General features: G+C 33.5%; 1 protein-coding gene across 1 annotated transcript; it reads right to left on the reverse strand.

The window, feature by feature from the left end:
• Positions 1 to 2,772: 2,772 nt before the first annotated feature.
• On the reverse strand, positions 2,773 to 13,461 carry LOC126971855 (protein obstructor-E-like). The gene is made up of 6 exons (XM_050818364.1): positions 13,294 to 13,461; positions 7,838 to 7,994; positions 7,111 to 7,229; positions 5,931 to 6,131; positions 3,954 to 4,149; positions 2,773 to 2,984 (listed from the first exon to the last, which is right to left on the reverse strand). The coding sequence occupies exons 1-6, from the start codon at positions 13,337 to 13,339 to the stop codon at positions 2,834 to 2,836; spliced, it is 870 nt and encodes a 289-aa protein (XP_050674321.1). The 5' UTR covers positions 13,340 to 13,461; the 3' UTR covers positions 2,773 to 2,833.
• Positions 13,462 to 23,943: the final 10,482 nt, after the last annotated feature.

Here is a 23,943-nt window from a genome sequence, read left to right on the forward strand (position 1 = left end):
GGAATATATCAAATGGCATTGCTTGCGACGGCGTCGTGTGCCGGGTGGTCTCCTTCCCTGAAATATGTACGAAGGGAACGATGGCATGACATGCGTCAACTCATGAACGGGTGCTGCTTGTGGTGCCAAGGTTGACCAGTTATAGTTAATAAATATGTAGTATTTATTGGATGCATTTACTAATTGTGACAGTAATAACGTCCATCATGTTCACGAAGCATCCTTACACAAACAATGAGTTCAAGTTTTGAATGTTGATGCATTCAATATACGATAATTTGTATTTATACAGTTTTTTTATGGAAAACGAGGACAAACGAGCGTACGGGTCACCTGGTGTTAAGTGATCACCGCCGCCCACATTCTCATGCAACACCAGAGGAATCACATGAGCGTTGCCGGCCTTTAAGGAAAGTTTACGCGCTTTTTTTGAAGGTACCCATGTCGTATCGTCCCGGAAACACCGCACAAGGAAGTTCATTCTACAGCTTTGTAGTACGTGGAAGTAAGCTGCTTCACACATCCAGATGGATCCACAGTTAATTATATATTACTATTCATGAAATAATTTATATTATGTAAACACTACTCATATATTAAATGCAGCACCTTACAAACTAATTTGTTATATATATTGCAGCCATTACTCTATTTGATTACAAAGAGTGGCCGTTGCCTTTCTTGTATGTTCTTCTTTCTCACTCAACTTTTTAGCGACGTCTCAAAAGGGCTTAGTTTAAGTCTATTTTAATCAACTTATTTTGTCTTTGATTTTGACTATGATTAGAAAAACGATAACTATAATAAAGAGATCTAATTCGTAAATAAGATCTCATTCTTACACCGTTGGAAAAATAATTAATTTAAAACTAAGATGACCCAAATATAAAACAATCGAAAAAGGCTGATCATGAGTTGAAGGGAGAACAGTCAGTCTTCGGCTTAATATTTATTAAACACGAGCTGACCCGGCAATCGTTGATTTGCCATATAAATTAAGTATACCACGCCCGCTGTTTGTATTAATATATTGGGAATATATAGGATTTTCTAAGTCAAAAAAATATTGGTTTGAGTAAGTAATCATCAACATATATATACAAAAACCTTCTCCGTATGGTATAAATATTATTCCGATCGGTTCCGTAGTTTTCGCAGTATAATCGAAGGAAAAATCGGATCACCATTCTTTGGTATAGATTATATAAAATCATATAACATAGAAATAATATATAAATCAAATGAGTAAAATAAAATACAAGAATAAAGATTTATTATATATTATTATACTACGAACCCACGTGTGAAGGAAGGGCTCTCACATTACATAATTATTAGCCTGCTATCGGCCAAGCCTGACTTTATTGACCTAAATAACATCTTAAAATTTACTTCAATTCTGGGAGGTAGTTCAAAAAAGCAATTAAAATACAAAATCAGGGGATTTAGTTAGATATGATAGCAATCGATCTATCAGAAGTTTAATTATTTTTATGTCAATAATGGACGCTTGACGGCAGAAGAAGGTAAGTAAGGCTGTGGTATCCAGCCAGCATTTTGTGCAAGGAAGCCGTGATTCTGCAATATTTATGCTGAGATTTATGAGGCTCTAGAAGAAATCAGTGAAGGCATTATAATTAACATTCTCACTGAAGCCTAAGATTTTCCATACGAATATGAGACGAGACGAACTAGACTGGCCTGATGGTGAATGATACGGCTTACCAATAACAACGCAGTGCTGAAAACTCAAAGTTCTGTGTATCGTCGAAATTGCTCGACACTTCTAGAAATTATAAGAAGTTATTTATAATTTTCCCAATAATTTCACAAGTTACGCCACCCTTCAAACCGAAACATAATAATATAAATTACTGTTAGTCAACAAAGACAAACATAAAATCGAGGGGTATAATTATAATCAGTGGGACGCTCCTTTGCACAGGATGCCGGTTACATTATGGGTACCACAACGGCGCCTATTGTCTGCCAAGAAGCAGTAATGTGTAAACATTATTGTGTTCCGGTCTGAAGGGTGCGAAGTGAAATTACTGGGCAAATGAGACATCCTCTTAATATGTCTCAAGGTTACGAGCGCAATTGCCGTGCCGCTCAGAACTATTTTCAGGAAACCCGAGCGGTTCACTTCATAGTAATGGGCTGGGCGTATCAATTACCATCAACTGAATTTCCTGCTCGTCTCGACTCTTATTATTCATTAAAAAAAACCTTGGAATTTCTTATTTTTGCCAATGCGGAGAAGATCGAACGCAGATGGTAAACATCCATGTCATAGTTAGCCATATATCCAAAGTGTTTAAAATGAAACTCATATGCATTCTAATGAGTGAACTATGTAAGTTGGCGTAACAAATTTATTATAATAATATTGTACATATTTTTTAATTTTATAACTAACTAGTGGTCGCCCAGCGGTCGAAATTCGTCCATTATTTATTTAACTATTAAATTAACTTTTTAATTAAGTTCATAATTAGGGTATATTATATGTCAAGGATAATACCTCTATAATGTATATTCAAGCAGTAGTGTGTGTTATATTTGTTTTAATTACTTTAATGTATTTATAAGGCATTTAAATAACAAAAATGTGTCTATGCACTTCTTCTCCACATAAACCTTCAAGTTCATACAACATTTATTTTAAAAAAAATACTTACGTAATACGTAATATTTATGTAATTAGTACTAATAGATAATATCATTATAATATAATATATGCCATTAAGTATCGAAAAAAATAAGTCAAAATTTTTCAATGTATAAAAGATTTTAATAACTCTACTTAAAACTATATCTAATATGTATATATCTATTTCTCTACTTCTTCTTCGACTTGCTTGCTTTTGGGTCTCTGAGGCTTACGGCGGGATGGTGCACCAGAAGGCTTTGGCTTGGCCACTGGTGGGTTTTCCAAGGCTTCCAGCTCAGCATCTGTGAGACGACCGTTGTACCAGTCCTTGCTGAAATTTAAATTTTCATAAATAAGATAGTGCAGTAACTAAGCATTAAGGAAGTATTAGTTAGTAAACTAGCTGACCCAGCAAACGTTGTATTGCCGATATTAAAATCGCGATACAAAAGTAACTGTTGATCGTAGATGGGTGAAAATTTTAAGTTGTATGTATTTTGCAGACTCATAATCAAATAAATTTAAAAAAAATGTCAAAAAAATATTAAAAAATAAGATTCCGTGTGGATCTACCCAATATGCACTCAAAATTTCATGAGAATCGGCCAAGCCGTTACAGAGGAGTTCAAAGTTTAACACCATGACACGAGAATTTTATATATTGAGATCTACGAGTATCTTGTTCAAAAGTGGGTTAGCAAAATTTTATTATACAATGCTAAACAACACAGTACTACATAATATGTTGAATTGAAATATAAATATAGTGGAATTTAGAAATTTAGAATCCGATATTAGTAATTGATTTTATTTTGTTCTACAAAATAAATTGCAAATTAGGTAATCAAGTAATAAGTTGTAAAAAAAAAATAACCGTAAATGGGGAAATGATAAAATGATACCTATAATTCTATATTCAAATATTTTGTACGGACAAAAAGTTACATAAATAAAAATATCAAAATATATGAGACAATATTTGCAGTACTTAAAGTATGCATCGAAGAATCTGATAAAATCGAATTCCTATTTTTTTTATGGAATAGGAGGACAAACGAGCGTACGGGTCACCTGGTGTTAAGTGATCACCGCCGCCCACATTCTCTTGCAACAGGAAGGAATTACTAGAGCGTTGCCGGCCTTTAAGGAAGGTGTACGCGCTTTTTTTGAAGGTACCCATGTCGTATCGTCCCGGAAACACCGCACAAGGAAGCTTGATTTAATTTAATAATTTAATTTCGAACAATACTGCTATAATACTGAGCATTTATTGCTGCATAATATAAATAATGTTGTTTACCATTCAGGGACCTTTCTTGCCCACTCGCATTTCTTGCTGACGTCATCAAATGCCTGTCCAAGCTTGCATCCACTACGGCGAGGTGTATTGCCGTTGATACACACGTAGAAGAACTGACAATCTTCAGGGTCGGCGTAGCGAGGATGAGTCAAGCCAAAGGTCTCATTCACAGCCGGGCAGTCGAAGTCAAAGATGTCTATTAAAAAATACAGTTGAATGAAAAATGTGCTGGAATATCATTTTGAACCACGTAGCCCTCGGTTCGTTCCGGAGCGTACCAATGTTGTTTTTATTTACGAAAATAAGGGACCAGACGAGCAGGACGTTCAGCTGATGGTAATTGATACGCCCTGCCCATTACAATGATATGCCGCTTAGGATTCTTATATAACCCGAAAATTCTGAGTGGCACTACAATTTTATTGCGCACATAGGAGGAGGAGGCCTTTGTCGAAAGACAAGCTGTTTAACCTACCATATAATTTAGATTTAAGTTTATATTTAGTTAAGTATCATTTATAATATTTGTGAACAGCAATAAAGGCTTATTTTATTTATTTATTTATTATAGATAATGCCTGAACAGTGGCTGGGACTTTATTATAAAAGTGTATACATTTACCCTTAAAGCTATTATGTATCTTATGAAGCCTACTAGAATTAGTTACAAGCAATCCCTTATTTCTAGTGTTATAATAATGAAAATCACTATTAAGAGCAAAAAGGTGATGATTTTTGTGAACGTATATTAAGTTTTCATAAATGTACTGACAATGAACAGTCATAATATTTATTTCTTATAATTTTTCTTTGAGAGACTGTCTATAACCAAGCTGATATATAGCACGAAAAGCTCTCAATTGCAGAGCAAACACTATATCAATGTCAGCAGCATGACCCCACAGTAAAATACCGTACGTCATGATGCTGTGAAAATAACTGAAGTACACCAATCTAGCGGTCGCAACTCTCTAATCTTTCTAACAGCATATGCCGCAGAACTGAGTCTATCTGCTAGTTGGGCAATATGTGGACCCCACTGAAGCTTTTTATCTAACGTGATACCCAAAAAGACCGTAGTGTCCACAAATTCCAATTTCTGGTCATTTATAAGTACGTTGGTTTGTTCCTCCACTGTGTGTTTTAAATCAACATATACAGATTCATATACGGAAGACCAAGAGGAAGGAGCCCCATGCGATGGACCGATCAGATTCGCACTGCCCTTGAAAGCACTGTCCACGACGCTTTACACTCTGCTTCCGTCAGGAGCAGATGGCGGCAAATAATACGCAAAAAAGTTCTCTGTCGAGATGATCACGACCCTCAGCACTGAGGAAACCGACGCGAGGAGATACAGATTCATCTTGATAATCATATAAAACTCAAATGTTAAATCCTCAATGCCTGATACTCAAAGAAGTAAACAAGAGATCAGTAGAGTTGATGCATCAATCCAGACACATATAAAGGTATTTTGCGAGCATTTTATTATAAACCTTAAGACTCTGAGCTATTTTTCAAATGCTTCGTTATAATGGAACCACACAAATAACATTTGAAAGCAAAATTTATGAACGGTACGGGACTTGAACCCGCGACCTCTCGCATTCCGTGTGGTGCTCTTTCTAGTTAACCGTTCGAGTGACGTATCGTTGATAAATATTGATCTACAGAATCTACTTTACAGTTGATAACCTGCTGAACCCCAATATTTGCATATTAGGAAATTGACTTAAGATGTCGCTCTTTCAAATTTAAGCAATTCGTTTTTTAAAGTGATTACCCTCACTTCTGGGATCAATTACACAAATAAATTTGAAAAGAAAATTTACGAACGATGCGGGACACGAACCCGCGACCTCTTTTCACTGAGCCTTTCGAATGACGTATCCATTATAAATCTTGTATGTCTTGTTTAACACTCAGGTTGTGGCTTCATCTATAATGAAACTACACTGAATATATGAAACTCACCTTTCGTGCCGCATCCCTTCTTTTTAGCTTCATCGGCCCACGTGCAAATTCCAGTTTTATCGTTGTACACTAGGTCAGCTGGGCAGGTGATCATGTTGAATTTTCCGTCCACACAGTAGTAGAAAATTCCACATTCATGAGGTTCTTCGTGAGCGAAGTAGCCATTCTGGCGAGGGCAATGCAATGATGGTATGGGCGTTTCTGTTGAAATCAAATTGGTGCAAAATCATATATTAGGATTCCTAATAGATTTAAAATAGTTTTTTTTTGTGTTACCTTTACATAATGGTTCCATTAGAGGTAACTAAGTTCTACTTCAAGTACTTATTTACGTCATTATAATTAAGCTAAACTAACAGTGAATTCAGAATAAACAAATGTAAAATATTGTTATTACATCATGCATAAAAACTATGTTTAGTAAAATAAATATTTAATTTAATAAGGCGATGAAAAAATGTTAAGTCGGAACTGAGTATACAAAGGCATGTCAGATAAAATTCCGTCAAGCCAGACCACCAAGGCCGCACTTCCCTTGAGAATGGAAAGTTGTCCGAGCAAAGTTAACCTTTAACACAGCATATATTATATTGATGCGACGAACCATTTATGTTAAAATGATAAGCACGTGTTAGGAAAACGTGTATTAACATTTCCACTTCAATATATATATTTTTTTATATTTCAAAAATATTTTAGTGATGTGTATTATCAATTAACTAACTTTCTAGCGTGAAATCATCTGAAGTCACTTATCAATGTTGTGATTTATTTAAATCCCAAAACTTAGTAGAAGTAATCTTAAATTTGGAGTAACTTTTCATTGCGTTTATTAATAAGAGAGTGATAGGAACATTGCCACTACCAGATATTTAATTTTAATTTAACTTAGATCGCAAGTGATCATTTCTCCATCAAGCCTAGCAAGCAGTCGGTCCGAGGTTCAAGTCTCCGTCCGAGAAGCCCTGCATCTATGAGCTTTATTTTAAGCCTCCCAGACCAGGGCCCCGGTTTCACTGGAAAAGCTGTTAGGGCTACCAGCGTAGAGAAGGTTTTCAGTCGGTAGGGGATGAGTACGACATACGGGTCCCCTTGCGGGGTCTAAATACGTAAATGTATTTTCCTCCATTATATATTATCTATTATAAGACTAAAACAAAATTTTGATTTAGATACATACGCAGCTTCGGCCTGTTGGTACAGTTGATATTGAAGGGCAGATCGCACTTCTCGTCGTCAGGGTTATAGTCGTTGAACACCATACCGTCGGGGCAGAGTTTCTCTTTTATTTGACCAGCTCTGGAAACAAAATGTAAATTTAAATCAAGATAAACGAGATAGTGGCAATAAACGTTTCACTATAATTATTTTTTTCGAAACACTCAATTGTACAGAAAAATTGCTACGCGTTCGCATTTAGTAGAGTCTCCGTAATAGTTTCTGTAACGTAAATCATTAAGTTGATGATAACTAAGCTGTAGAATGTGCTTCCTTGCGCGGTGTTTCCGGGACCATTCGACATGGGTACCTTCAAAAAAAGCGTGTAAACCTTTCTCAAAGGCCGACAACGCTTTTGTGATTCCTCTGGTGAAACAAGAGATTAAGGGTGGCGGTGATAGCTAAACAGCAGGTGACCCCAACATTTGTTCTCCTCTTCCATAAAAAATATTAAATATTTTATTCACTAATTAAGCTTTAATGAAGATTTTTTCCCCGTTTAGGGAAATATAAATATATAAATTAATTACGCGAATTCACGTAACCGTGAAGTAAAGCTATTCCAAATTTAAAACTTTTTATCTTTATCTTACCTTTGTCACTACAGAATTACATGATAGGCAGTAGTAATTTTAAACTTGGAGTAACTTTGAAGTTTATTAATAAGGCAATAAGGGTGGGATACATACTTGCATTCATAGTATTTGTCACATTGTTCTGCATCAGCGTAGTAGCCGTCTTCTGGACATGAGCTGGTGATATCTGTGTCAGGGTCTGACTCAGCCACGCGTGCAGGTGGAGCTGGTTTCCTCTTTACATTCTTCTGTGCAGCAGATGTTGCCAATACTGGAAATAACACCTCATTTTTATGTATCTATAGACTACAGACATTAGGATGAAACTTGTTATTTATATAAATGTTATTTTAAGTGTTAAAGAACTTTATTCGTACAAAGAAAGGCTAAAATATTTTAAAATAGATAGCTTGGACAAAGAAGAGATTCGTTGGATTTGTTGTTTAGAAATAAAAGTCTTAACAACATCTATGATAATCCAGATTTAATATCTTAGATTAAATTTAATGTTCCCTCTCGATATTCCCACACAACAATAAGATCTTTTAACCTCTTCAAAGACCTTTTTGAAAAACTGTTCTCAGCAATAACTCACAAATTTCCAGGATGTCTAAAATACTAAACGGGACTCACTCAAAACATTCCGTAGTAAAATTTTATTTAGTGATAAATTAAATAATATTTTGTAATATTAACAAAATATAATTTACTGATTTTATTGTAACCAATTACCTGTGACCAAAACTATTCCTATTACTAACTATTATATTGTGATTTTTTTTCAGTAATAAGTTAACGTTTTTTAATTTATGTGTACTCCATTTGAATATACCATATAAATATTTGTAAGCTTCATAATAATTGCATGCTGTATCTGCCTTAAAAGATAATGCATATAGAATTAAGTTTAAATATAATTTAATTAAATAAGCATAGTTAGATTAGTCTATAAATGTAAAATACAAATGAAATTTGTATAATAATAATTTATTTTATTGTTCTTTATTTTATAGGTTACGTTAAGTTTAACGGATCATCTGCGGTGATCACATACCATCAGGTGACCAGTACATACTCGTTGGTCCTCCTCTTCAATAAAAAGATATTCCATTTTATTAATTATTCCCAATAAGTGACTGCAATAACCTTATTAGTTAATAGGTGCTTCAATTAATGAATATAATTTACTTAATCATACCCTTATAAAAATATGTAAATTATATCAATATAGTACAAAAACTCATAGTATAAATAAATATATATATAGAAATAAGAAAAGTACATCCAAAAAAATACATAAACATATTTCGAACTTTCGTACCTTTATAGATATAATAATAAAAATAATAAATGTATTATTTATGGCAATGAAGAGTTTGTTTTTAACTGACTAGGTGAACCTAGTCAGTTAAAAACAAACTCTTCATTTTTAGAATTCTTTTTGATGTCATTTCTAATTACTACTAGATACTACTACCGCTTCGGAAACAAATGGCGCTCTGAGAGAGAAGAAGCGGCGCAAGAAACTCTCCCAGCATTGTTTTTTTGCGCTCTTTTCAATAAAAATATACAATATTGTACAGTCATTTCTATCGCTATAAAATAATCACAATCTAGTCCCAGGCTGTCCGATGATTTAGATATTCAGCAGTGGAGTAGGATTTACGACAGAGCCATTTTTTTATAAAAAATGCCTGAACAGTGGCTGGGACTTTATTATAAAAGTGTATACATTTACATTTACCCTTAAAGCTATAATGTATCTTATGAAGCCTACTTATTATTTACAAGCAATCCCTTATTTCTAGTATTATAACTTATTTATAATGTCTACTAAAATGCTCGCAAAATACCTTTATTTTTTTTACGGTTTACTTTTTATTTACGGTGTGTGTGGATTGATGTATCTATTGTACTAACTCTAGTTTTTACGTAATAATTTACATGTACTTTATTTGACTTACTCATGTAAGGAAGGCACTAAGTAGTTGACGTTTGAGCATTTTTGTTGCATCGCATATACATAATACATTGTCATTGCAATGGTTTGAAAAAATATGTAGCTGTAAATATTGATATAAAAAAGGCATTGAATTTCTTGCCACTTCTTCTCATTACAGCTCAACCTTTTCCGAAGTGGCGTAAAAAGGAAATAACATTTTAGACATTCATAAGTGTCATTCTCTTGATCTATATGAATAAAGTGATTTTGATTTGATTTGATTATAATTATGTGACTCTTAAATAAGGCAGTTGCATAATTAATATCCTGCAATGGTAAACTATAAATGCAGTTACCGAAGCCAGTCTTGCGTTGGTGCAAACTTCCTAGTTTTAGTTGAGCTCGAGGTCATTACAATCTTTCTTTTAGTCACCTTGATTTAAAATACACGCTAGGCGTTTTATCTAATTATATTGTGATGAAGCCAATATACTTTGCCTATCATGTGGTTGGTGGAATGAAAGGTTATGTGAATTGTGACTAGGCATGCTTATGTGACTTTAAGATTGTTGTTTAATTGTCTCATTTAGTTTTGTTTAAAAGAATTACCGTAATATAGTTTCTTTTAAAAGTTATATTTTAAGTGTAAAATTAAATATTTATTTCTTTATTTTAATTAATCTTCATATTGATTAAATCAGCTATTTATCTCTAGAAAATGTTTTTTATCTCTGGAAAAAATAACTAATTTCCAACTGATAGTGAGCCATTGCGCTGTCCGCTTGTACATTTAAGAATTTACCTAAATATCCATCTATTTAATATCAAAGCCTTACTTATTCTGCCTAATTTTAAAAGCGGTTATTCGATTCACTCTTGGTCTCTTTTTATTTGATAATTTAAGAAAGAATTAAGGAAAAATCATTTATTCACTTAAATCAAAGATTTCACCACCACTTTGGAAACCTTAAGGTTTTATAAGAAGAAACTGCAAGAAACTAATTGCCACTGTATTAAATTTATATTAACAGTTTTGGCATTTTAAATTGCAGTATATACAATGTATTTAAAGTGTCCAAAATATATACTTGCGCCTATCGGGTTCCATCCAAGTGCTCTTACCAGTTGAGTCAACCATCCGAGTGACGCATCGATCGTAAATCTTGGTATGTCTTGCTGAACTCTCAGTGTTTATGTAAGTAAGTAAGTAAGTTTGAAAGCACAAACAAAGAAAATAAGTGATAAGTCATTAAAAATTCTCAAAAAAGTACCGAGTAAAATAGATATATCAATTCTCATAGCCTGTGAATAAGTAAAGGTATAATAATTATCATAGGATATATAAGATCATTTATACTTCTAGATAGACTTTAACAGCTGTGAAAAGCTCAAAAAAAATTGTACTTAGAACTAACCTCTATTTTGAGGAATGCACGCACACTGACACAAAGTGTCATTCAAATCGCGAGTGTAGTAGCTTGTCACGCACACTGCAGTATTATTCCTGGCCTGATTTTATCGGTTGTTTAAGGCTTTTTAGACGTATTGATAATCTGAGGTATTATGCTAACAATTATTTAAGCCGTATAAATTTAGCAGAGTACATACTTGTTTATTTTATTGTTATAATGTATATCAACTATCTTTAGAGATTGAACTGAATAAAATGTAAAAAAAATCTTTGATTAAATCTTGGTTTTCGTATTTCAAACTCTACATCTATCTTTGTTATCAGATCGATAAACAAAAAATTTGGCAATAGCTGATTTCACTGTTACCTAACGTCGCGTAATATGCGAAAGTTGAACTGGTGCCAAGTGTTGCCAGAATTTAACACTCTAATATCATATTTATCCTTGAAGTATGTGTTGTTACAAAAATAACGTTATAATTGTCCACTACGAAATCAATCTGTTCGGCAAACTTATCGGTATTTGTTACGAAAGCTCTTTTAATTTGCTTTGATTGTAATTAGCGAGCCGGTTTTTTTGCAATCTTGTTTTGCATGTTATTATTATAATAGTTAATTGTGCCTATGTAATATTACATAGGTACTTGTTTTTTTATCTGTTACGTCAACAAAGTTATAATAATAACACACTTTTTTATATTATTATTTTGTTACTATGTTTGTATTCCAGTACATAATAAATAAAATACTGTTTTGTTATGAATTTGTAAATAATATTTCATAACATCAAGAATGATGTCGAATAATATGCTCACTGTTGTTATAATGAAATCGTTTCACAGCGGAACTGTCAAACCGTGCGTAAATAAATTCTCTCATAAAAAAAAAATGTCCATACAAAACAAATATTGGAAATAAAAATAATTTTGGGTCCCAAATCGAAATAAAAACTATCCTATCTCTCAAGTTAGACTAAACTGCACTCCATGAAGTATATTATGTATGTATATTTAAAAAAAATTGCCATATCTTCAATTAATTTAAAGTTTTAAGAAACAACGATTTTTATAAACACTACGTATTCGGAGGAAGTCGAGGGTATCAGCTAGTATAATATAAAACATATTTTAAGACATTAATTAAGTTTAAATATTTAAATAATAGCTAAGTTGTGTGCTATTGGAAATGTCAACCAACTTGGCATTCAATATCAAGAACAACTTATTACTGTTACAACCTTGTATGATTTCCGCTTGTAACAAATTCACTTGTTTTAAATTCTATTTTTTATTATATACTATAAAGCAAAATAAAATTATATCCGACATATTTAAGTATCAATAATATAATAATAATAACATAACATTGACACACTTTTACACGAAATATCTTGCCCCCAATCTAGGCATATCCTGTACAACGATACAATATACTTACTTAAAGCAAACATAAATACTTACAAACATCTATGACTTACAAACAAACACCTTTATCTGTACTAATATTATAAAGCTGCAGTGTTTGTTTGTTTGTTTGTTTGAACGCGCTAATCTCTGATACTACTGGTCCGATTTGAATGATTCTTTCAGTGTTGGGTAGTCCATTTATCGAGGAAGGCTATAGGATATGTTTTTTTTTTTTCAAAATTAGGGATAATTGCTATTTTGTAACACAAGGTGTAAAATCGAAAACCTATTTTTGCGTGCGCTGCAAATACTATTGACAATAGAACAAAATGATGTACAGGCTATAATATAGGCAATATTTTATTACTTATAAAACTATCGCGTGAATTGTACTTTATATGGCAAAACAACGTTTGCCGGGTCAGCTAGTTTATTATATAAATGTTTGCATCTACCGGATGGACCTCTAGCTCAGTAGACAGGGTCACTAACCACTGGGCTAAATGGGTAGTCAACAATAATATAACCGTATATTTAAAATATCAAATACTGAATAAGTATCAATAATTAGAATAATTCACATTAGTGTACACGCAGCACTATATTTTGGTACTTTCAGTTATAATAAATGAATATATTATTATTATTAAGTTATATTCCTTATATAAATGAGATATAAAAATTTGTTCTCTTTTTACCTTTAAATGTTACATGTATGTATAAAATAGACGCTTAAGATAAAGAATGTCTAATAATCGAAACGTTATAATGATTTGTAAGTTTATTGATAAGTAAAGTAAAATTCTCTTACCTATTAAGCAAGTCAAAATTATTATATTTGACGACCGGTGCGCCATATTTGTTGTTATTAAGATATTCTTAGCACAAACTTAAACTTAGTTTAATAAACTTGACTCTCGCGCTGCGCTCTATGGCGCACTGACAATAACACTTTTTAGCTCGCTGTTCTTACATGATGAATATTTAAGCGAAAGGCCGAGTTGCTTTCTCTGTCCCACTCCCACTTATACAAATTAGTATACTGCCGCACTCTTCACTCATGAGTTCTTCGAAATATTCGGATCCTGTTATAGATGTACGTGCTCTGCTAAAGAATTAGCTAATGATAACTTGAATAATCTAAGTCATTAGACTTATGGCTATAATTAATCTATTATTATCTATTTGCGCAAGCTTATAGCAATTGAACGAGTATAATTGTAATTAGGTAATAGTTAAGTTAATAGTTAAATTAAGTTAATTCCTATGAATAATCATTTCTGATATTTTTTATAATTTATACGAGCTGATCCTGGCAAACGTTGTATTGCCATATAAAGTAATAAAAAGAAATTCAATAATTAAAATTTTTGGAGTATAAAAAATAGATGATGACTGATTCTCAGACCTACTCGTACCAGACATATCGTACCAAACTTTATCTTTCTACAATAATTATAATATTCGAAAGCCATCTTCCATCCCTATTGCGGATCTGTGGATGGAACAGAATAATATCAAAATCGCAGGTGAAACACGTACCCGGTAGTAGAGAGGTGGATCAACCTTAATATTTAGGGGGAAGAAAAATAGATGTTGGACGATTCTCAGACCTATTCTATATGCACACAAAACTTCATACAAACCAATCAAAAAGTGCCACGAGAATTTTATATATAAGATCTAGATAATAATAAATAATAATAAATAAGAAACGTCTAAATAGAGCCTCTTGCTGTTAGACAACCGATGGAGACAGGCCAGGTTTATTTCTTTGGTGTGCGTGACAAGCTACGTCTTACACTCGCGATTTGTATGACACTTTGTGTTAGTGTGTTTTCATTGCTCAAAATGAGAGAAGGTAACTGTTAACCTCAAATTTTTTCGGCGTTTTCACAGCCGCCACAGTCAATCTAGACGTATAAACGATCTAAGAAATTATACTGTTTTTTAATACTTCCATGATTATTAATTTTGCAGTATGAGTATCTATCGTAGGTTCGGTTTTGGTGTAGTGAACTAATCCTAAATACAAATAAATAAAATAAGACGAATACATACGATTGTATAAGACCCATTTTTTCACAGGAGACAATGATAATTAAAAGGCATAAAAAGGCATAAAAGGCATTTATTTTCTCAAAATTGACTCCTTTAGAATTCTTTTTGATGTCATTTCTAATCACTACAAGATACTACGACTGCCGCTTCGGAAACAAATGGCGCTCTGAGAGAGAAGAAGCGGCTCAAGAAACTCTCGCAGCATTCTTTTTTTGCGCTCTTTTCAATAAAAATATACAATATTGTACAGTCATTTCTATCGCTATTAAATAATCACAATCTAGTCCCAGGCTGTCCGATCATTTAGATATTCAGCAGTGGAGTAATAGGATTTACGACAGAGCCATTTTTTTTATAAAACATTTAAATTTATTTATAGATAATGCCTGAACAGTGCCTGCGACTTTATTATAGAAGTGTATACATTTACCCTTAAAGCTATTATGTATCTTATGAAGCCTACTATAATTAGTTACAAGCAATCCCTTATTTCTAGGTTTATAATAATGAAAATCACTATTAAGAGCAAAAAGGTGACGATTTTTGTGAACGCATATTAAATTTTCATAAATGTAGTGACAATGAACAGTCATAATATTTATTTTTTTAAATTTTTCTTTGAGAGACTGTCTATAACCAAGCTGATTGATAGCAGAATCGATCAATGTCACATTGAAAAGGTATTATGCTCTAGAATTGGTAGATTTCTATTTGTACTTAGAAGTACGATAGCTTCCAATAAGTTATCTTTATTGGGGTACCATGGATATGTCGCGTCTTCAGTAACTGAGCATTTCTTGCTCAATAAAATTTATGCGTACTCTATGTGGCGTAGATCCGACATTTTAATGTAGACTTGGTATTTAAAAAGTTATACGATTTTATTTATTTTATGAAAATTAGGGACGAGACGAGCAGGACGTTCAGTTGATGGTAATTGATACGGCCTGCCCATTACAATGCAGTGCCGCTCAGGATTCTTGAAAAATACAATTATTCTAAGCAGCAATACAATTGCGCTCGTCAACTTGAGACGTAAGATGTTAAGTCTCATTTGCCCAGTAATTTCACTAGCTAGGGCACCCTTCAGACCGAAGCAAATAATGTTTACACATTGCTGCTTCACGGCAGAATTAGGCACCGTTGTGGTACCCATAATCTAGCCTGCATCCTGTGCAAAGGAGTCTCCCACTGTCCCAGAACAACATAACACTTAAATAGTAACTATGTAATGTGTTTAAAATTATTCAATAATCTACCGCTAGGATTAAAAACTTACCGAGGAAACGATTTCCTGGACTCCTGTTTAAATTGTAAATAGACAGAAAAATTTAAAGTAGAAAGGTTTTTTTAAATTCAAATTCAAATATTTTTATTTAAAATAGGATATGATATCACCTGTCAAAAGTCAATAACTACCACCCATTCGAAAAAGTATGCCTCAGATCTGAGATGAACGGGCGCAAGAAACTCAGCGGGCTTATTTTTTTTATAAAAATATGGTTACTATGTAATATTGTACAGTATCGTGATTTAAACATTTTCCTGGATCTTTTTCTAAAAGCATATACAAAATACATATACAAAACGCCTCATAAAAGACTTACTCGACGCCTACTACTCGACTTGGCCGAGTAGTAGGCATTATAAGATTATGTCTGTTCCTGGTGTTAACATTATGGTTATGGCAGTTTCTAGTAAATTTACATATGTGCCTATGTACATATATAACATTATCAAGATAATATTGAGAAGTAACAGTCAGGAAGAAACTATACTAAAAGGATTCCCAGGCCATTCACGTCGAATTTCTGAATTTAATTGCTTATATATGAAATAAGAAGATCGAGCGCAGTCCCTAGTTACACGGACTTAAATGCTTCAAGCCCAAACAGATTTAAGGCGACCCTAAATGCCAGTAACCTTGAGCGAAATGAGCTCACAGCTGCCGGCCCGCCATCTATATAACAACGCCAATAATTTCAAATTTATTGCGTGGAAAACGTAACATTTTAACAGGTTTTAACAGTTATTATGCTTAAAATCCTCGTTATTCATTACTAATTTGAATAAATGCACCTACCCAAAAAAAAAATACAAGCTATTAGAATAACTTTTCTGAGAGTAGTACTAAAAAAATGCGTCATGCCGTGCCAAAAAACTTGTTTAACTGCAAAGTAAAGTGGTAGTTCAAAAAGGCTGTGGAGTGTTAACTATAACCAACAGCAAGCATTAGCAACCTACAAATAAGACTTAAGGATATGTGTAACAGGATTAAGTAGTGTTCTTAGTTCCAAATGCTACTTTTTCACAACAAAACTTGTCTAAAAACACCTTGTTTGCGTGTTTTGTGCTAACCCTTCGCCTTAAGAAAAATAGCATGCGTGAACTTATACACGAACAAAAGATAAGAATACTTTTTGTCAATTACAATAAATCCTAAATTCGTGTATATGTAATCGTATTAAATGCACTTGTATTTATGTTTGTGTGTAATAGACTGTATGTAGGTATATATGTTCAGTTAAAACTCGAGAACTATTAGCCCAATTGAAATGAAACTGCACACATAATATAAAGGGCGATGACCACTTAGATACGTTAGTACCAGATAAGTGGCGCTGGAGGTAGTGATTTTATCTTCTGAACCATAGTTCTAATTGATATACAATTTTGTATATATTGCAGCATTTGAACACATTGGTAGATTTTTATGAGGTGAAGCTAAGCTTACTGCCTTATTGCCATAAATTTATAAATAAATAAATAAATAACAAGCAGGTATAATTTCGTCACCCGTTAATTGCTTCTAATATAAATCAAATAAAGTAAAATTTAAAACATATAAATGTGCAACTCGTTGCGACGTCTGTTTAACACTACCTAATATACAAACTAACTCCGCGAAGATAAAATGGAATTTAGTCCCTTAAACAAATCAAATCAATCATCAAATCAAAATCAGTTTATTCACGTAGGTCACGGAAATGACACTTATGAATGTCAAAAAAAAAATCTTATTGATTCTACTGCTACTTCGTAAAGGGTTGAGCAAGAAACTCGTTGCCACTCTTTTATATCAAGACTAGCTGACCCTGCAAACGTTGTTTTGCCATATAAAGTATAATTCACGCGATAGTTTTATAAGTAATAAAATATTGCCTATATTATAGCCTGTACATCATTTTGTTCTATTGTCAAGTTTTTGCAGCGCACGCAAAAATAGGTTTTCGATTTTACACCTTGTGTTACAAAATAGCAATTTTATTACGGAACCCTAATTTTGAAAAAAAAAACGGCCTATAGCCTTCCTCGATAAATGGACTACCCAACACTGAAAGAATCATTCAAATCGGACCAGCAGTACCAGAGATTAGCGCGTTCAAACAAACAAACAAACACTGCAGCTTTATATACATAGATTTACAAATCATTTCAATTACAATATAATATGTAAAATGTAAAATGATGCAACAAACACACTCAAACATCAAATAGTCAATGTCTTACACGAGTAAGTCAAAAAAGTAAATGTAAATTACGAGTAATACAAAAGTTATTGAGTACAGTAGCTGCATCATCCACATACACCATAAATCAATAAAGGTATTCTGTGAGCATTTTATAAGCGAATTTAAATAAATAAATATGTATATATCCATAAATATATACACATAAATATATATAACTGGTTAAAAGTCTTTCGAAATATATCAAAAAAGCAACCACGAATGAACATCAATAGAAATAAAACCCAAGAATTTACTTATAACCAGTTATATGTTGCTACTTTGTATTTTGCTAATATACTCTTATTTACTCGTTTTTGTTAACTGTCACATTATTATTGTGAAGTATCACTGTCTGGTCGTACCAGATTACTGCATTAAAGGCCACTAATCCTCAATAATGGCCACTTATTTACTACGGATACTTGTCTTACATTACAATTACAAATAAAATAAATAATTACTTATTTATTTTATTTATAATTGATTTTTTGTTTTAATGGGAAATAAAGAGTTCTTTAAGTTATTCAAATTCAAATATTTTATTCATAATAGGATGTGAAATCACTTATTGAAAGTAAAAAAAAAACTACCGCCCATTCCAAAATGAATGCCTCAGGCCTGAGAAGAATGGGCGCAACAAACTCAGCGGGCTTTTTTTTCATCAAAAAATATGGTTACAAAGTAATATTGTACAATTAAACTTATTATTTAATAGCCATAGGTCGCTCCTTTCCCAATCTGTGGTATCATTGAGAAAGTCATTTATGTTATAGTAACACTTACCACACAAACGTTCTTTTAACAATTCTTTTGAATAATGTAATTCTTTTGTAAACCGCTACATATTGTACCGCAAATATCACAAGGAGCTCTGAGCAGTTCTCGAGGTTGTTACCATCAGTCAAATTTAACCGCCGAATTTTACGTAAAAATGCGAAATTCAATCCGCATCATGTAGACGTTTGGCATCCGCGAGGAACTTCATGCGGCGTACAGTCACTTTGTCGAATCAATTACCGGCCCACATTCTAGCGTTCTTCAAAGCGAAGGTCCGGCCACATATGGAGTATTGCTGTCATCTCTGGTCTGGCGCAGCCCAGTATCAGCTCGATCTATTTGACGCGTACAACGCAGAGCAGCTCGAATTGTCGGGGCCTAGTGCTCTAACGGCTGGATCACTTGGCGTACCGTAGAGACGTCGCTTTATTGTGTGTCTTTTACCGCATTTATCACAGGGAGTGTTCTGAAGAGTATCATTCTCACCATCTGGATATGTGGCGGTCCTCCACATTGCGGTTTACAAGGAGCTTTCTTCCACGTACTACAAAGCTGTGGAATGAGCTTCCTTGTGCGGTGTTTACGACATGGGTACCTTCAAAAAAGCGCGTACACCTTCCTTAAAGGCCGGCAACACTCCTGTGATTCCTCTGGTGTTGCAAGAGATTGTGGGCGGCGGTGATCACTTAACAACAGGTGAGCCGTACGCTCGTTTGTCCTCCTATTCCATAAAAAAAAGAGATTGTGGGCGGCGGTGATCATTTAACAATAGGTGACCCTCCTATTCCATAAAAAAAAAACAATCGCTGGAACCAAATCTCAAAACATCATCGTTACCCTCATTGCCCATACAGACCACCAGAAAAAGAGGACTTAGAAGAGCACACGCAGTTATAAAAAAGGAAACCAAAACAAATCCATAAGGTTTCCCTCGCGTACAAATGTAAACAGAGTACACAGTTTTTACACAAAATAGAAATAGAAAATACCTTGGCCGCTGTAGATCATCTTGAAATCCTTTCAACATTATATTACTTTTCTATTTCTTATCCGAAAACGTCATTGTGCAAAAGACAAATGCATATTGTTTTTTTAAATGTATACTGTAAATGAGGTATGTTTTTAATGAAAATAAAGGACGAGACGAGCAGGACGTTCAGCTGATAGTAATTGATACGCACTGCCCATTACATAGCAGTGCCGCTCAGGATTAATGTAAAACCCCAAATATTCTGAGCGGCGCTACAATTGCGCTTGTCACCTTTAGACATAAGATCATAAGTCTCATTCGCCCAGTAATTTCACTAGCTACGGCGCCCTTCAGACCGAAACACAATAATGCTAACACATTACTGCTTCACGGCAGAAATAGGCGCCATTGTGTTACACATAATCTAGCCGGCATTTAATTTGAATTAAAATTTGGTATTTATTTGTTATTATTAAGTTTCTTTTATTGAACCCCCGAAAAATCAAAAAAAACTGGTGTCTTATAAACTTTGTCAATATAAAGAAGTAAAGTTAATATTAAGTACCGTATACAAGTAAAGTAAGTAAATATTTAAACTAGAAAAATACACAAAAACCATTGTAAAGGATTTTTGGCTAGATTATAAGTAATTATTAAGTATTAACGGCGCCTATTTCTTCAGTGAAGCAGTAATGTGTAAACATTACTGTGTTTCGGTCTGAAAGGCGCTGCAGCTAGTGAAATTACTGGGCAAATGAGACTTAACATCTTATGTCTCAAGGTGGCGAGCGCAATTGTAATGCCGCTCAGATTTTTCGGGTTTTGCAAGAATCCTGAGCGACACTGCATTGTAGTGGGCAGGACGTATCAGTTACCATCAGCTAAACGTCCTGCTCATCTCGTCCCTTATTATCATAAAAAAACCTGTAGGCTCAACTGAATTTATAAAATATATATAGTATGAAAATAATAAAAATAAACAGCTACGTGTCCAACGGATATAATTCTTGAGTTTATTAAGGAAGAGAGGACAAATCAGCATAATAAATCAGTTCTCCTAATGGTAGTATGAAATCACCGCGGCACATTCTCTCTTGAAACACCAGAGGAATCACAAGAGCCTCAGTGACTTTATATAAAAAACATTTCAAATGTGCGTATAAAAGTACTTTAACAAACAAAATTGTTTGGTTCAATTCGTTACATAACCAGTATACTAGTATCCCTACTAATAATAATAATAAAATAATTATAAATGTGAATGTAAGTTTGTTTGTTACGCTTTTACGTGGGAGCTAATGAACCTTGATGAAATTTGGTACAGATAGAGACTAAACCCATGGATCCCGGAATAAACCATGGTATTCGTGGTACTTATGAAAATCTGTAATTCACGTCAGTAAGCTATAACTATACTTAAGTAGGTTTAGTTTGCCATAGCAATCTTCCTCGAAAGAAGATTCGTATGACATGTTGAGAACGGGAGCGAAAACGGGAACCGGAACTGGAATAATACATGAGATAACTTTCAATTCCAAACTTGCTTAATATTTTTAACAACCCTTTATCCATGTGGACGAAGTCGCGTGCATCAGCTAGTATAGTATAAAGGGTACTTTTGTATCTTTTTATAGCAACACTGATAACAACAGCTATAAAATAAAAGCCAACTAAAGTAAATGCCGTGTATGCAAATAGCCTGCGAATAATTAATATGGTGAGGCCGGATTTGTGGGCGTCTATCTCCAATTAAGTAAATTCAAGTGTAAGTTGGAACAAAAAGGCATGTTATTACTGTGATTCCATGTACGTGCTTCGTGCAAGCCTACGCGCGCCGCACATAATCTAGATAATACTAGTATATATAAATATACCTATATATACATATACGAGTATTCGACTCTGTCAGTAGTTTAAGAATTGTGTTGAAGTAATCCCCGATTTAAACAATGAGCGTCTCTTAATATCATATTATATAGAGATGAGAATTTATAATAATTGAATTTATGAAGATTTGACTGAATAGGGCAAACAACCCATATAATGGTACACGTAGTTATTAACTTCTTTTTTTAAACATCTAAAGTTATTATAATATAAACTCATTCCTTTTTCATTAAGTATGGTAAAACTAGTCAGAACTGCATATTTAATAGTCGCCATTTTTGGTTATTTGAATTAATTACTATTGTCATATCAATGTTATTTGATACTGAAACGATTAAATATGGCCGTTGATTTAATTACCATACCTAAGAATATGTATTTTATTGAAAGGTTCGATTCTGGTTGAGGCATTCATCATTAAATCGGCAATAAAGAAAATAAATAGTAGATCGATGAAATTTAGATGAAAGTAAATGGTCATCTTAATGTGTCAATAATTGTGTAGCTTACCCCACACCAATCGTTAATGGATGTCATACTTCTTGACCTCAGTTTGTCAATCTCTACAGCGCTTAACCCTAATTTGATAACGCCTACAATAATATCACTGGCAAATACTGCATTGTGAAAGCCTTTTTTAATGTTTATCACATCAGCAGTAGTCACTTTAGCGGGCAAGTAAACCTCGTGCTGGTTCGCTTATTTTATCACAAGATATTCTTTTTTAAAGTTGAAAAAATTGCCGACATATGCCAAATGATTGCGAAACTGAAGTGGCAGTGGGCAGGGCACATAGTTCGACGGACAGCTGACCGTTGGGCCAGTAATCCTCGGATGGCGACCACGTACAGGAAGATGCAGTTTTGGTAGGCCCCCCACAAGATGGACCGACGATCTGGTCAAGATCGCCAGAATACGTTGGATGAGGCCAGCGCAGGACCGATAATCGTGGAAATCTTTGGGTGAGGCCTTTGTCCAGCAGTAGACGTCTTCTAGCTGATGATGATAATGATGCTATTGCCTTTTACTCTGTTCAAAAACAGAAAAAAATTTAGATATGTTAAATTACAATTCATGAACACTTTTCGATGGTGTATAATAATAATAATAATAATAGTAATAGTAACACACTTTTTACACAAATTATCTTGCCCCAAGTTAAGCATATATAGCCTGTGTTATGGGTTACAAGACAATGATATATTTAATACTATATACTTACTTAAACATACATATATTCATATAAAAGTACATAAATACATTTAAACATCCATGACTCGGAAACAAACATCCATATTCATGATATAAATGCTTGCACCTACCGGGATTCGAACCCGGGACCTCTAGCTTAGTAGGTAGGATAGGTAGTTGTGCTAAACCTTAAAATTTTTATTTATTCTTACGTCTCCTTATTCATCCGAAATTAACGTTTTATGTTGTTTTTAAATAAAAAGCTACAAAAATCACTTTATTTTATTTTTACTCATGCCAACAACTACTAAGTGTACTCAAATTCAAATTCAAATATTTTTATTCAAAATAGAATTTATAATCACTTATTGAACGTCAAAATCTAACAGGATGGGTTAGCGACTATTCGATGTGGATTTTTTTAAAGTGTTCTTCTTGATCTGAGAGGAGTATTCTATTTGTCGGTATGTAATGAAATTGAGCTCTCACGCTCGACTACTTAACGCTTAAAATTGGCTTGAGTCGACTAAGGAAGCATGGCCATTCAGAGCAAAATTTTCCAGAGAGGTTTATATACAAATATAATTAATTATTATTAATTTATGTAAGCCTATTTCCACTGCTTATCTCACTGTTCTTCTTCCATTCTTCCATCAAAAGATAAAGAATAGATAAGGTAAATGTATACATTTTTATAATAAAGACCCGGCCACTGTTCAGGCATAATCTATAAATAAATTTTAATGTTTTAGTAGAAAATGGCCTAGTCGTAAATCCTACTACTCCACAGCTGAATATCTCAGTGATCCGCAAACCCGGGACTACATAATGATTATTTTATAGCAATAGCAATAACAGTACATGTACAGTAAAAAAGTAAGTACAGTAAAATAAATGGCATTTATGCCTTCCATTTATCTTTCTTCTCCCAAAGCACTACTTCGTTAGTAGCCAGCTTGTATTTCCATTTGGTACTTGGTTTCCCTTTTCATCTTTTGGAGTCTAATTTAACTGTTAAATTACCCCATATTTTGTTTCTGGCCTTTAATCATATGTGCCAATG

The sequence above is a fragment of the Leptidea sinapis genome, chromosome 24 (genome assembly GCF_905404315.1).
Source record: "Leptidea sinapis chromosome 24, ilLepSina1.1, whole genome shotgun sequence".
Lineage (NCBI taxonomy): Eukaryota > Metazoa > Arthropoda > Insecta > Lepidoptera > Pieridae > Leptidea > Leptidea sinapis.

Coding starts and splice junctions, on each gene's coding strand:
- LOC126971855 (XM_050818364.1), bottom strand. CDS start 13,339: ATGGCGCACCGGTCGTCAAATATAATAATTTTGACTTGCTTAATAG. Junction 7,230..7,837: donor GACAAATACTATGAATGCAA/GTATGTATCCCA, acceptor TTTTGTTTCCAG/AGCTGGTCAAATAAAAGAGA. Junction 2,985..3,953: donor GCAAGAAAGGTCCCTGAATG/GTAAACAACATT, acceptor TTTAAATTTCAG/CAAGGACTGGTACAACGGTC.